General features: G+C 39.8%; 1 protein-coding gene across 4 annotated transcripts in view; it reads right to left on the bottom strand.

Moving 5' to 3' along the window:
* Nucleotides 1-1,407: 1,407 nt before the first annotated feature.
* The window catches only part of LOC111856273 (lysine-specific demethylase 6A-like), a 64,051-nt gene continuing 49,347 nt past the window's right edge, over nt 1,408-16,111 (bottom strand). For all 4 annotated transcript variants that reach the window (XM_023836077.2, XM_023836078.2, XM_072700921.1 and 1 more), the window contains 12 exons: nt 6,659-6,788; nt 6,356-6,461; nt 5,270-5,475; nt 4,840-4,901; nt 4,673-4,747; nt 4,352-4,500; nt 3,986-4,100; nt 3,487-3,674; nt 3,252-3,393; nt 2,717-2,843; nt 2,451-2,621; nt 1,408-2,355 (listed from right to left, as the gene is read on the bottom strand). In XM_023836077.2, coding sequence (XP_023691845.2) covers nt 2,326-2,355; nt 2,451-2,621; nt 2,717-2,843; nt 3,252-3,393; nt 3,487-3,674; nt 3,986-4,100; nt 4,352-4,500; nt 4,673-4,747; nt 4,840-4,901; nt 5,270-5,475; nt 6,356-6,461; nt 6,659-6,788 — 1,501 coding nt within the window. In that variant the 3' untranslated portion in view covers nt 1,408-2,325. The remainder of the gene's footprint in view (nt 2,356-2,450; nt 2,622-2,716; nt 2,844-3,251; nt 3,394-3,486; nt 3,675-3,985; nt 4,101-4,351; nt 4,501-4,672; nt 4,748-4,839; nt 4,902-5,269; nt 5,476-6,355; nt 6,462-6,658; nt 6,789-16,111) is intronic.

Here is a 16,111-nt window from a genome sequence, read left to right as displayed (position 1 = left end):
AGTAATTATATTTTAATTCCATTATAAAGCAGCAAATAAAGACTACTCATTTTTTGCATAACCCAGCTGTTGCAAATTCTAAAAAGTAACAATATAAATAGCATATTTAGTGATCAATCATCATCCACAGCACAAGCGTTAAGTTCTAAGTCAGGTTCAGGGCCACTTACCCCCTGACCTCAGGCCACACAGTATCCACATGAGCATCATCATTGTAAAAAGGTATCTGGGAAATTACTGATCAAGCAACAATAAGGATCCAAAAGCTACGCCGCCTGGTCCCGTAATACACATTCCATTAAAAAAAAAAATTCTAATCAAGTTTAGAATGGCCTCACCACAATACACTATAATAAATGGAGTCACATCCATATTTTTAACACCAGGCAATTTCCATTTATCTGACACAATTTAGAGAAAAATCTACAAAGTAACAAATGCTTCCGCAGTTAATCGATAGCTCAGCGGGGCAAAGGATTTGTCCCTGTGTCTGGAGGTCATGGGTTCAAAACCCATGGCTGGCAGGGATCATAGCACCATTATGTGTTCATGGGCAAGAGCGACACCAGGTTGATGCACAGTTCAATCCTGGAGATGCTTAAGCAGGTTTCATAAAAAGTTAGAGTTTTGTTCTTACCAGCAAAGGCATCTTCATATTAGTAAAGAATCGAGCAAATCATTGAGACAACAAACTGTGGGGGCACCACTTGTAGAAGGGAAGTTTTGACTAATATAAACATGAAAACACAGCCAGCCAACACCGCTGCATCAGGAACTTTCAAACTATGACTCAGCCCAACATCACTGACCAAAGAAACTGCAAACACTTCATCCTGGAAAACGGCCAAAACAATTGCAAAGGCAAAATAAGAGCCACACTTGCGCTTTGAACAGGTAGGTTTGTTAATTTCCCGTCTAGGTAATTTTCTGGAATCAACAGTGAAAATGTCAGTCCTAAAGTTCAAAGCTGCAGTTGAGTGATTGTGAAAGCAATCATCTGTGTTTTAAAACGGCAGCACTTAATGTATTATGTACAGGAAAAGTCTATTCCACTGCAGGGTTCTCTCTGCCAAGCAGGGGGGGGGCTTGTACGTGGATGTTCCTTGTGCCCCTCCCAAAAGTGTTCAGTCAATCAGAATTTTTCTCCTTTTACTTCAGTTCTGATTGGGCCATATTGGTTGTATGAAAAACCCCCAGAAAATATATAAAGCTGTAAGAGTTTTTTCTCCCATGAATGAGCAAGTTAAGTGTTGATGCCCAGCCAAAATCTGCTGCCTAGAGCAGGTGGCCAGAAACTTAATTTCTTCTTCATCGCCATTCAGACCTACCAGATTCAATTTGCACCAGGACACAATCTTCTCAAGACTCCTCCCATCAAGCTATAAAGGAAGTCAGTCTCAACAAAGATTACCCATTTTGGTTTAATAACTCATAAAACATTCTTCAAACAATAAAACAATTTTAATGTAGGTTTCTGTACAATGCTTGCTAAGCAGTTTTATTTAGATATAGAAAACGTAATAGGAGTAGTGTTTAAAATGACAAAACTCCTTAAAATTTAATGGCAGGTACTCTGGAAAAAAATAACAGCATTCCATCCACAAATATTTTCAAGCAATAAATATGTATTTATAAATAGTGTAAATTTACATCAAGATTAGAAACAAAAATCACAAATTAAAGTTTATTCCTTAGTCTATGTGCAACCCATTTTTCTTTGTGACTTGGCTATTATTTCTTCAAGGAAACTCGGGGGAAATAATTAAAAATAACGATACAAGGAAACCAAAAGCTGTAAAAAAAAAAAAGAAGAAGAAAAAAAAAGTATATCACCTAACTTTTCACATTACTTTTTTTTTCTTTTTGAATTTTGTTGCCAGAACAGACTTAAAATTTCTACCTACGAAAAGACCAGCTAAGCTAGTACTCACTTAAAGGGGGAAATGCAAGAGATTCTAGATCATACCAGCGCATTAAAAAAAACAAAGAAAGAAAGAAAGAAAAAAAAAAAAGGTTGTCAAGTCAGTAGTCTTTGTGATGTTGCCAGTTGTGACATTATATATACAAAACTTTTTTTTTCCTTTTGTTTCTTTTTCTACGTAAGTACAGCTGAGGCAGCTGTAAACAGTCCTGCAGAAGGAGCAGCGGTCACTCGCAGCCTGTAGGTCGACACTCCGCACATGGCAGGTTGCATAGACACTCCGCTTTCAGCCAGCAGCCTTGTGGGATAGCTACAGAAACCAGACACAACTGGGTCACTTCCTGAATATCAGAAACAGTTCATTTACTTCCTGTCGACTGTCCACAGAACAATAACGCTAAACGTCAAGATGAAGATGAAGGCGAAGGAGGGGCCTGCAAAGAAAGCGGGTGACATGACAAAATTAGTATAAAATTAGACTTCAACATATCACGCATCAAAAAGACGGACATGAAAAATGTTTACTTACTAATGTGAACTGGTCGTAGACTTTCATCAGATCCTCCATTTTGTACTGTTCTAGCACCACAAAGTTCTCAAGGTTAGCACTGCCCTTCCGAGCACAATCCTGACAATGCACCACGTAGGTCTTGCGGGAGTTACTTTCGGTTGTGACAAAGAGCAGGTTGAAGACCTCCACCTGGAAGACGAAGGAAGGGTAGAGCATTTAGATGCTGTGCGGTCAGGTGAAGGGAACAGTCCGGGCCTCGCCCTGCCTGGACAAACGTCACTGACCTCACAGATGCTACAGTAGTGTGCTGGCTCATCTCTAGTCCTTCCATGCCACACCATCTCCTTTCCTGCCGCCAACAGGGCCTCCTTTAACATCTGGCATTGCTTTAGGGTCCTCAACAAGCAGTATCTGCAGAGAAATGCAGGTGCATCGCATAAGCAAGACCGACTGCCACAGCCTCAGATGGCTAGAGAGACAACTGCTAGGCTAATTAAAATGTTACAGTGTAATTAAACAGTGATGGAACAAGGATTCGTTAAGGAGACCTCACTCAGATCATTCTTCCCTTGGGTCCAATTTACATTATATCTTACACATACAGTGTCTTTTCCCAGTAGTTCCAGCAAAAAAATATTAAAGGGAACAAAACTTAAAGCTAGTTTAATACATAAACACGAGACAAAAGTACACAAGATAGCAGACTAATTCATTTACAGGTGTTGCTTAAGGCGTGATGAAATGCTGGATTTTACCTTCATGACCTGAGAGAATGAACCATTTAAGATCAAGTAATGAATGAATCTACATTTGACTCACTTTATCATCTCAAAGAGCTTAGGGTCAGAGACTTTGATGTTCCGGGCCATATTCCAGGACAGGTGAATCATGGGAACGATGGATTTTACACTTTGCAGCTTATTCCACTCGTATCTCTCAACTGCAAGTTTATACTGGAATGCTGGAGGAAGGCGGTGGGAGACAAGTTAAGATGCAAGTGCGGTTCACACTCCAGGTAAAGGCTCAGATTAAGCAGCAACACACGTACACACACCTGTGAGTGGGCCGACATTCCAGGCGATATTATTACACCAGCCGATCGCCTGCACCCAGTGCACTGTGCCCATGTTGGTCCACACCATGTCCCCCGGACGCTGGATGAAACGATACACTGGGACATTGGCTTCATAAAGGTCTTCCAAGTTGGGCCACCAGGAGCCCATGAGAAAATTTATGTTATTCCTGCAGAAGGAGAAGACGCAAACAGTCAAGAAAATCGTTACGAAGGCCAAATCCAGGAAAATAATTCATAGTATGGCAAGATGTGTATTAAAGGGGCAATGTGAATGACTGATTACAGATTATACTGAAAAATGGCATGACTAAATACAATATATTACAATGGATGATCTAATAAACGCATCGAGGAGGATGGCTGCTGATTGGCAGAACTCAATGACATGGAAGTCATGATATTTTAATCAGACATTTAAGTCGAGTACCATACTGGCCATCAAAAATCCTATTGTTATTGTCTTAAGTTGTTTTCGTACTTTTCACAGAAATCATTCATGACACCCCAGTAAGGCTCTGGTACGGCGAACCATTCGCAATCTCCTGGTCCAATGTTGATGTTAACGGAACAGAAGTTGTTGTTTTCTTGGTGACCTAAGAATTCAGACAACGTCATTAGGATGGAATTAATTTCCCTTAGTCTCTGATTACAAACGCACAAATATTCCAAAACAAAACCACAATTTACATTTGCAGAAATACCTACTAAAAACATACTGGAGTGATCTTTACTACATCGTAAATATTAAACAGCCGGCCAGATGATGTACTAGATAGCTATTAACAGACGTTATTTCACATGTGACTCAGCAAGGGGATTTTTTTAAGTCTGGTTTGTACAGCACCTGGGGTCCGGCTCCCAGGAACCTTCATGTACAGCTGGACGGTGTTCATTCCCAGGATTGTGTGGCCCACGTGGCTCAGGAGGTTCCCCGCAGATACAACACGTGCGAACGCTGGGAGCTTGCTCAGCTCGTGCAACTGCAGCTTCCACCTGAGGGACAAGTGACAAGGAAGCCCATCTCAAAGTGCTGAAGGGCTCCCAAGAAGTTCGGTTTCCCCACAAGACACCGAGTCCTTCGAAGGTAAAGATAATGCACGAGGGACACATAAAAAGTTCCACAAAAACTCAAGCACTTTAGTCCCTTTGGGAAGGAGACACTCACTTTTTGTCATCGGACAGATCTATGTTCGTCCCGAACTTGATGAGTTTAAAAGGCCCTTTTCTTCTCCGGCTCGCACTGGGAGCAAAGTCAAGAGAGCAGAAATGAGACAGAGGCAAGGAGGACTTCACAGATGAGTACTTACTGAATTTCTCCAAGGTGCCCCTTACCTCTCAGAGGACATCGATTCGGAGTCCGAATGGTCTCTCTGTCCTTTCTTTTCATTTTCCTCCTTCAAAAATATTCAGACATCTTTCCATCACAAAGTAACATATTCAGCTGAAGTAATTAAAAAATTCTAGACAAATGCTTTCAATTCATGAAAGCCAGAAACTAAAATGTTCTGGGGTGTGAAGGACAGAGAGTCCTAAGGACAGATCTAATGGACAGAATAAGACTATAGAACAGCCAAGGACACAGCAACTTTCAAGGTAATTCCATTATTTTAACTCAGTGGTCATACCCTTCAGTTGACAACTAGAAAATAACCTGTGAGTGCCTCGATACATATCACCACAAACATTTAGAGCAATATAAACCAATGTCCCAAGACTTAACACTGGTTTCCCCACTAAGTAGTGTGCATCCACAGGGACTGACCCGCAAGGATTCCTGGAAGGACGAAGCCTGGTACTGAGCATATTTGGCGATGGTGGTATGTGAGCGACTGCTCTCGCAGCGCCACATCTTCCTGCTTCCGGTCACGTCCCAGTTCTCGTCAGTGGGCTGGAACAGCTGTGTACGCACCTCCACCATGTGCTCTGGGTTGGCCTCCACCAAAGTCTTGGTAGAGAACAGGCCCAGATCTGGCAAGAACAGAATGGAAACGTGAGCTTCCAGAAAAGGTATACAAAGAAGCTACAAAAACACCCGATAGCTGCATTTCAACCTAAAATGATGGTAATACAAACGACAGTCTCAGTACAAATTTAACAAAATACATGCTGCACAAATGTAAATATTCACTTACATATAAAAACACAATCCATGCAAACCAGGCAATAACATAGCATGTCCACATTTCAGTCAGAATTAAATTACAAAAGAACATGCAGCAGGAAATTCTCCCAAATATCATTTAAGGAACAAATTTAAATTTTTAAATTTAATTTAAAAATTAATGTTACATTTATCATCAATAAATTGCTTTTAAAGCTATTACTACTACATAGTAATTATTAGGTTAGTGTGGCTAATATTTAACAGAATAAAATTACATATTGCATTGCACTTTTGAAAGCCTTGTTGGTCTTTGATCAAAATGAAACCACGGGTCGTGGAACAGCCAGAATCATAAATAAGGATTTAAAAGAAGATTGCCTTAGCATGATCACTTGAGAATTAATGGCAAACACGAGCAAACAAATATATTACAAAAAAGCAAGAAAGCAATTTGGGATTTTTCCAGTTCAAACAAACGAGCCAGATAGTAGTAAGTAATGAGCAGAATGGGAAGAAGGGTAGGATATTGAACATACTGGTCTGACTACAAGTGCGATGACTCTCGGCACTTACAGGGGGCGCTGTTGTCATGCGTGATAATTTAATACACACAGCAGACTTCAGTCAAAGAGTGGAAATGGCACTGAGCATTTCAGAGGACTCCTTCAGCACACAGACTCTGAAAGCATTATGGAAGAGTCCCCCAGCTCAAGGGTACCTCAGAACAACAACTGAAAGGCTCACCCAGCTTGAGGGCCCCCGCAAGGCCACGGATCACCGTGACTGGGTTCGATGGGTTTGTGCAGAACTGATGTAAAGGTGGGAAGAAGGCGTCACGCTTGTTCTCCAGCTGTGGGCGTTTTACAAAGTCGAGTTAAAACCTGATCGAGTGAAAGCGACGGAAAACACCAGCAAACAAGCGTACAACTCAACCATTTTCATATCCTAATGCCACTGCACTTTTGTTAATTGAAGGTTGGAGAAGAGAAAAAAAAAGCTGAACTTCTCAGTAATACAAAAGACACAATTAAAAAGTGTTATACTCACATAAATACTAGGCGTGGGGGGGTTGAGTTTGTCCTTTGGCAGAGAGGGGAATGGCTGAGGCGGCAGCCGTGGTGGCGGGCATTTGTCTAATAAGATGCTGCAGTTTGACAGGCCGTTCTTGCCCAGGTTCCTATTAAGGAGGAAAAGCAGCTCTTCAGAACAAATGTGCCTGTGGGAAATGCAACAGATCTGTGCAAAAGCCAGTTTTTTTACATCACCACCCCCCCAGTCAGATTAAGCTGTGCTGCAAATTGAGAAAGAACAAGGGTTGTGATGTAAGCCATTTTCTGAGTTGCTGGCAGATGATATTTACATCAACAAATGGCACAAAGGCCTGTTTAAAGCAGAAAGAAAGAAAAGGCTGATACCCCTCCGAGTTAATAACCAAGGAAGACTGCAAAAGGAGGAGAGATAATCATCAAACGTATCCTGCAAAATTAATTTAATACAAGCAGTAGATTCCCTATTTAATGTAACTCCAGCCAGGGGGCAAATGTGAAGTAATAACAAAAATAGGGCTTAACATTCAAACAGTGCGTCAAGCTGAAGGGGTTAAACACTTCAATTCCTGACGCGTGTCATCAGCCTGAAAACATGGTCTGTTAAGTCCTAGGGCTGCACAATAGTGGAAACATTTCAAATATCTTGATCTGAATTTTTGAACATTTTTGCAATATTTATTTGAAGAAAAAAAAAAAGCATGTGAGAATATGCCCATAATAAGCCATGAATTTATCTACAATACATTCTGTCAAAGTAATTGGTGGGGTTGCCGCAACAACAAATCACTTGCTTTTGCACAATATTCTTTGTGGAATCAAAAATATTTCCCCACAGCGGAAGGTGAATGTCCTTCAGCGAGCATTTTGCATTTTTCTCCTCCTCACTCATTTTTGTTAAATTTCTCACAAACATGACCTGTTTATGACTTGTTTATGACCGAGTCCAACAGGAAGGATGGAAATGACAGGCTCAGAGAGCGCATGCAAAGTAATCTTTTACTTGTTTTTTAACATACGCTAGATAAACATGAAAATAAAATAATAAAATTAACATTAAAAAGGTCGGGCCATGTGCCGCATAAAGACCTTTTGGTTAAACAATGGACCGCATATAGTAACGTACTCCAATCCATACGATTATAAAGGACTTGGGAAAATTCCAACTGCTAGTAACATCGTAGCATATGTTTGTGGTGATGCTGGTGTAAACAACCCTACATAATACTTGACAATGATAACAGACACTTTTATGCATTTTCTTTACTGTACTTTTTACCGTTATTTTAGAGTGTACTCTATTGATATAGCTATACCATCTAGGTTTGCGCTAGTTACACTACGGTGTTCGTACAATGAAACATCCTTTAACGACTCATTTCTCAGAACATATCCCAGTCACTGAGCGATGCATGACTGTAGAGAAACAGAACTGAAGTCTTCTCAGACATAGTAACCCAGTGTTGATATCTGACAGCGACTAATTGGCATAGTGTACGTAAATGTCGGATATAATGGTGGTATGTGACTAGAGCTTACCGTAAGTCTGTGAACCGGTGCTTTAGACAGTTTTAGATCCATGACATGTTGTTAAATAATTAAATTCGACTCGCCAATTGATTATTTTCCACAGATACTAAAAATCAATGATCAGTACCGCTAATCAGCAGCACCACCTCCCCCAACCAGTCGGCAATTTTTAAACGCCAACCGTTTAACGGATTATCCGTATCATTTTTTCATGCTCTCATGTACATCTTTCGGCTAAAAAAAATTTAAGCGAAACCTTTGTGGCGCAGGCGTGTGTGAGGGTGGGTGTTGGATATGTTAATCCCAATATTTTTCAATTAGAATATTGCATATTATTGTCTTATATAATCACCCAGCCCTAGATACAGCTAGTTTATGGAAAGAGGATGTTTTTTCCATGGCGAGACATACAGGCTACGATTTCGTTTAATGGTCTTGCTTGCAAAATTCAGGCTGCAGATGGGTGCTCTGAAGTATCTATGCCATATGGCCACCATTTATTCAAACGTGCTGACACCAATAAATGGCATTGACTGAAAAGTAACAGAGTTGCATTTCAAACACAGAAGCCAGCCAAGACATACACACACACACACAACAGCTTTTCACAGAAGGTGAGCAGAGCGCACTGGCTAACCATAAAGTTGGGCCAGCAGCTGGTTTTCTGTACCATTCACAGAACGTGCAGAGAAACTGCAAAGACTCAGTACAGTCATTACCGTGAGTTCGTAAGAGCCAGGGCTAAAACAAAAATAAGGCGGCAACACTGCAAAGTGCTGTTGCAATGTGATCAAAAGCAGTTTGCACCATGCCTCTGGACAGCACTTTTCACAGCCTTTCATAATCTGTTACTGAAATCAGCAGGATGCAGACACAGGTCTGTATTCTGCCAGAGGTTCTCCTTAACCTACTTCAAAGGTCTGTTAATTCCACAATTAAATTAACAAATAAAATTGAGGAATGGCTCATTCTCCTCATCATGCAATGATTATGGGAAAACAGAGTAGATCTTCATGCAACACAAATGAAGTAACAGCCTTATTACTATATTAATAAATCAGTTTTAGTCTGCCAAAAGTAGAGGCTATTACATTACATTAAAAACCATCAAGGTCATTGCTTTCACTATTAAATTGGCTGATGGACGTGCAGTTAATATGTATTTACCATAATCAGTTACTGTAATCTAGAACACAAATCAAACATGGGTGTTTGCTGTAAGCTACCTCCCTCCCCCCTCTTAAAATACACAAACAAGCTCATTTGAACAATAACCCAGGAACAAAACATCTACTGACAACAGCAGAACAAGATGTAGCTCATCACTAATGTCCCAGCAGTCTCAGAAATACAGCGGCTATTAGGGCTGCATAATACTGGGAAAAATTAACATTGTGATTTGAAATTTTTGTGATAAATATTGCAATATTAAACAAAAAAGTTGAAAATTTAGCCAAAATAAATAATCTACCAACAGTTTGACAAATACTAGAGATGTGTTAATCCAGACCTATTACACAGATCGGGTATCGGCCATAAGTGACCTATCCACGTCCGATATTTACTTATTTAGTTTTAGTTTGTAAAAAGATAGATCCTATTTCTTGTTAAATCGATTTGTACAATCAATCGCACGATGGCTCTTTAGCATTTTAGATCATTTTAGCTACATTCAAACCGAACACTAATACTGCCTCTGGGTTTTTCACCACTCAGTGGGTGTGAGCACAGTGACTTCCCCCTGCTGTAGCGTCATGCGCATACCACCCTTCGCAGTAAAGGGTTACGATCTGGAAGTATTTTACGCTTTTACCAACAACTAGGAGCACAACTAGGAATCTTTGTAAAAGAAGTTGAGAGGTGGTAGTACCATTTAGAATTTGGTGATCAGTGGTCATTGTTGACACACCACAGCACAACGAAATGTGTCCTCTGCATTTAACCCATATGTGACATCGTGACATAGCAGGGGCAGCTAATTCAGCGCCCGGGGAGCAGTGCTTGGGGGCGGTACCTTGCTCAGGGTACCTCAGTGGTGCCTTGCTGGTCGGGGATTCGAACCTGCAATCTTTCAATTAAAAATGCGCTTCCCTAACCATTAAGCCACCACTGTCCTCCCATTTAGTGGAAAATCCCACTAAACAAAGCACACACAATTGTGCGAGACACTGCAAGTAATATGGAAAAAAGCGATGGATGATTTAGGAGTCGCTAGCTCGAGCTGTTTTGCGCACTTGCTACAGCTTGCAGTACATGGTGGCCTGTTATCGCAGTGAAGTGTAAGTCAGACAGTTGTCAGTGGGAGAAAAATTGTGGGGCATTTTAAACATTCAGCATTTGCATATGTGGGCTTTTAAGATATTCAAAGTTAACAGCAATTGCATCAGAAACTCAAACATGATGTCCAAATGAGGTGGAACAGTGCATTAAGCATGTTTCTAGTAGCCTAATGAAAGGTTTTTTTGGCATACATTTTTTCATTCGCTTTGTTAAAAAATATTAACACAGTATAAATATATTAGGACTCCCACGATTAGTCGATGTAGTTGATGCCGACACTGAAAATGTCGACATCAATATTTTAAAATCGAATGCATTTTTAAAAATTATTTTAATAAAATTACCTTTATGATTTCTAACATGCTTCAGTTCATTATAACAAATGTTTTCCTTTAAATATCACTGCGTAATTATGGGAGTACTTCAAAATTATCACAAAACAAAAAGGTGGTTTTACACTGTGCAGTGTGATGGCAAACCACAGCGGCATTAGCGCTGTGCATGAGCACCTGAAGAGGAACTGCACAGGCGCTGTTCTGGATGATGGCCGGACCGCTAGAGTAGACGGAACCACCCTCAGTGCAGTCAATTCATGTTCATTAAATTAACATTAGAACAGAGAGCTTTTTAATATCTTTTGTCCTTGTAGCTGCTAAATACTCATTATTAAAGCCATAAAGTTGTCTGCCTGCTACATTAGAATCTTCATTTAGTATTTGTGAAAATGTTTACGCTAAAATCTGGGCTAATTCTACATGGCTGATGGGGTGCTGGTGTGTAAGTTTGTGAACCGTGGACTTGTTAGGACCAGTGTTATCGTAAACTAAAACTGAAATGAAATGTTAGGGATGGGTATCATTGACACCACTAACGTATTTGATAGGGATGGACTGATCCACATTTTTCCAGTTCCGATCTGATTCCGATACAAAACTGAACTAAAACTGAAATGAAAACAGACACTAAAAGAAAATAATTTGTGAATTGAAATAAAAATGAAAATCATATTTACAAAAAAAAAAAAAAAAAAAAAAAAGAGTATCACCACACCACCAACATCTTTTAAATTGTTGAAAACACAGTATCTCCTCTTTTAAAAGATGTGGCTGCTGATCTGTCCCTCCCTTTATCATGACTTCAGTGCTTATCGCTTGTGACACGTGTGGCGTGTTCCGCTACCCGAATTTATTAAGCATGAGGATACGCCAAATTTATACAGATAACTAACTTTTGGGCATCACACTACGCATCTCATTAATAAGATTAGTAGCATGCCTAAACATATCGAATTGTGGACGAAAATAATGTGCATATATTGCGGAAAAGCCATCATACGTTATCTAAAGCTCTGCAATGGCATACAGATTGTTGTTAAACGGTCAAGTTGATTTTCTGGTGGAAAATGAATGATTTAGATTAATTGACCAATCAATTAAATAATTGATTGTAGAGAAAAAATACATACAAATATATTCAAGTAAAAAGAGCTCTTGTATCAGAATATGCATCTATCAGCAGTTTTGTATCGGAATCAGATCTTGTTTTGTATCGGAACTGAAAAAGTGTGGATCAGTCCATCCCTATCAAATACGTTTGTGGTGTCGATGATACCCATCCCTAACAGCAAGATTTTAAGGGTATTACTACTCTTACTGAAACTGCTTAACAATCCGGTATTTTAACAGTGCTCTTATCGGCACTTTGTATTTAAAAAAAAAAAAAAAGAGAAACAAATTAAGAAAATTACCACCACTTAATTTATATACAGTATGTATGAGAAAAACATTTCTTGAGTTGCACCCTGCAACAACTTTTTTGTACAAGTCATTATAGAATGTAATGCAGTATAATTTTTTGCACTAAATCACTAAGTCCATGATCTGAAACTGAATTTCTGAACGATAGACGATGCTCTGACCATTTCAGATTGAATTTATGAACACAGTCGTAACAATCAGCTGGCTAATGGTTACTTTGAAATTATTAATCCATATTCATATATTTAGTTACCTCCATGTATGGGCTCCAGGCCGCTAGCATACATAACATGCCTGGGGCAATGAAAGAAACTACGAGCCAGGCAGCCGAAAACCATGCATTTCTCCTTATGCATGGGATGGACTTTCGCTAGACGTGGACAGATCGCATTTGTTACCGCCCTTACATGCGAAAGACTTCATGCTTCTTGCCACAAGTACAACGTCTGCATCTACTCTAGTGAAATGTGATTACACTTTTGAACGTTTAGTTCTCTATGCCATCGTCACTAAAAACACAGTCTCTGTACGTACGCTGCACATTGCTGCGCGTGAGAGAGCGAGCGGCCCCATGTCACACATAGGCTGAGAGAGATCTCTCTCTTCTGGATTAAGAACAGTAAAAATGCAATCAGAAACTGAGCTGGAGAGACAAAATGTGCAAGAGAACTTTTATGTAGCAATAACAAGCAGAAAAATTATTTTCTTAATTTCTCCAGAACTGAAAACAACCGTTAACGTCAGAGCTAATTTATACTACAGATTTCAGTAATTTAGCCCTGGGGCCTGTTTAATACTGGGTTTTGGTGCCCATCCCTACAGTAAATTGTCACCATGAAGCAGTGCCAACAAATAAATCAAAAATATTTCCATACAGTGGAAGACAAATGTTTTTTGTTGACCAGTTCTTGTTTACTTCTTTCCTTGTTACTCATTTTTGTCAGATTTCTCACAAACGCGCCCGTGTCTGAGTGGATCTGACAAGGACAGAAAGCATTATGACTGGCTCAGACAGCACAAACATTGCTCATGCAAACGCAGCAACAGCAAACCTAACAGTTTTTTTAAACATACTACATAATCTTGAAAACGAACAATCATTAAAACTGCAACACTTGCTAAGTTTTGTTTTCTATGACTGAGTAAAAATGTTTTAGTGTTAACTTATTTACGGCTTCAATCCAGCTGTCGCATTTCTTGCAAGTAGTATAGGACTGTCACTATCGATTATATATATATAAAAAATAAAATAAAAAAAAAATCGAGTCACCTACAAATTAATCTGATGATTCATCAAGTAAGCATTTAAATATAATATAATATCCATCCATCCATTGTCCAACCCGCTCATCCTACTGGGTCGCGGGGGGTCCGGAGCCTATTATAATACAATATAATAATCAGTGCGAGGCAGTAACCAAATCAACTATTGCAGGGTGCACACTCAGTCACACACATAGTCAGTTTAGGCACTCCAATTCACTTAAGTTGCATGTTTTTGGATAGTGAAAGGAAACTGCAGGATCCACCATAAAGACATGCACGCACAGCCTGAAAATGTCCACACACACACAAAGCAGCGATGCATGGTGAGATCGCAAACCAATGAGCCAGACATGCATGATTGCAATGTTACCGACAAGGCATTTCACGTACATGCTATTGTTACATCAGAAGGACCACGGCAAACCAGTTGCGCTAAACATTTTCACTCAGATCACTGGAAACGAACCTTAGCCAGCTTTTCAAATTTAATGATGGTTCCTTTTCAAAATGATCTAGTACATGTACCACTGCTTTTGCAAGTGCTCTGCAGGGGCTCTCCGAGACAATTGTTCTCATCCTTGCTGTTGGACTGACTCATACACTCTGAGGCATGTTTGTGAGAAATTAAACAAAAACGAGTCAGGAGAAGAATATCAAACAAGAACAAGTCACAAAAAAACATTTGTCTTCTGCTGTATGCTGATATTTTGTATTCCATGGAGCAAAAGCAAGCGATTTTAGGCCCTGCTTTGTGTGTCCTGAGACACCTCATGGCAACACACTCTGCTGATAGATCATTTTGATTTGGCTATATAGTTCATTTTCAGCACCAAAACACTGCAAAAACTTGTGACCTTCCCAATATTGTCCACCCCTAACAGACATCAGACAATTGTTATATGGTTGTTGTGTGCCATATTAGCCTCATAGCCGTGAGCACGCACACACAGCCATACACGCGTGTTCTTTAAATGGAAGCTCTTCACTATGAGTTAAGATGACAAAAAGCTTGTAATTTGTAATATATGTAAAGCCAAACTAAACCACGGGGGAATGACCACGAATACGTGGTGAAACATTCTTGAAAAGGAATAATCATTAACATTGCAAAGCTATCGAAGCGTTTTTTCCCCCCATGAAAAAGTAAAAATGTTTAGCGAAACTTTTTTTTGTATTGTCCACACAATATGAAGGTATGAAAAAGCCTGATCTTAATCTAGCTAACTAGTAATGTTAGAATTGTAAGTGCATAACATGCAATGTTGGCATAAATTAGGGATGGGCCGATCCACATTTCTTCAGTTCCGATCCAATTCTGATACACAACTACCGATACTGATACAGATTCCAATACTCTCTTTATTTCAATATTTTAATATAGTAAATATTGAAGCGCCAGCGGGGATTAGCATTCCCGGCATGATCGTGGGCAACTGTAAACAGCCCGTTGTTGTAGTTAATACTTGTATTTCCTGATTGTGGCTCGTATATGTTTGACCGTGTCTTATTTGAACCCCGTCCGATCCTCACGTGCCTTTGTACTTTGTACCGTGTGTGTACCAGACGGTCCAGCATCTGACCTCGCTGTGTTCTCGTACTACTTTCAGTTCGGCGCTCGTTGGGTGCATGTTATAGTCCTGTTAAGGACTGTAATAAAGGAAGGTATTCTTTCCGGCAAGCAAGCCGCCTCGATCTGCCCAGCGGTACAAAATATATGTAATATGTATGCCAAAAAACTTTAATTAGGCTACTAGAAACATACCGTTCCACCTCGTTTGTAGTACGTCTTCTTTTAAGCGTTTTTGAGGGATTTTGGAGTTTAATTTCAATATCATCCAAGCGAGGATACACAGGTGGCAAATGCTTAAATGCCCCACATTTTTTGTCCCACTGGCAACTGTGTTGCACTTACACTTCACTGCGATACCAGCTCATCCTGTATCACAAGATGCAGTAAATATGCAAAACAGCCCAAGCTAGCGACTCCCAAATGATCCATTGCTTTTTTCATATTACACGCGTTGTCTCACACAATTGCATGCACTTTTAGTGGGATTTTATACTAAACGCTATTCCCACGTCTCAAAACTTTGTTTTTACAAAGATTGCAAATTGCTGTTAAAAGCGTAAAATACTTCCAGATTGTCATCCACTTATCTGATGTTCTTATGTTCCCCCAACCGCAAAGGGTATGCAAGTGACGTCACAGCATGCAGAAGTGCCACGCCACCCAGAGTGGCAGCATTAGCATTCAGCTTGAATGTCACAAAAATTACATCCAAAATGGGAAAGAGCTGTTGTGCGATTCATTGTACAAATAGATTTAACAAAATAGGAGCGATTGTTTTAGAGACTGCCTAAAACTAAAATAAGTACTAGACATGGATCAGTCATGTATGGCCGATACCCAATTCGTCAAGTACGTCTGGATCTGTCGGCGCGTCTCTGGTAATAATATTACCCTGCTTCTATTTTTTGGAAGAGAATAGTAAACTTCGGTTTTATTTGCAGGTTTGTAACCTATGGACTTTTAGACGAGTAAAAAAAGAGAGGACATGAGAAGAAAGGACTCATGTATTAGAACTCAGACAATGGACGCTGGTTTTAGAAACATAGAACAC

The sequence above is a fragment of the Paramormyrops kingsleyae genome, chromosome 16 (genome assembly GCF_048594095.1).
Source record: "Paramormyrops kingsleyae isolate MSU_618 chromosome 16, PKINGS_0.4, whole genome shotgun sequence".
Lineage (NCBI taxonomy): Eukaryota > Metazoa > Chordata > Actinopteri > Osteoglossiformes > Mormyridae > Paramormyrops > Paramormyrops kingsleyae.
The sequence above is the reverse complement of the archived record's forward strand: the minus strand, read 5'-3'. Positions and strand labels throughout refer to the sequence as shown.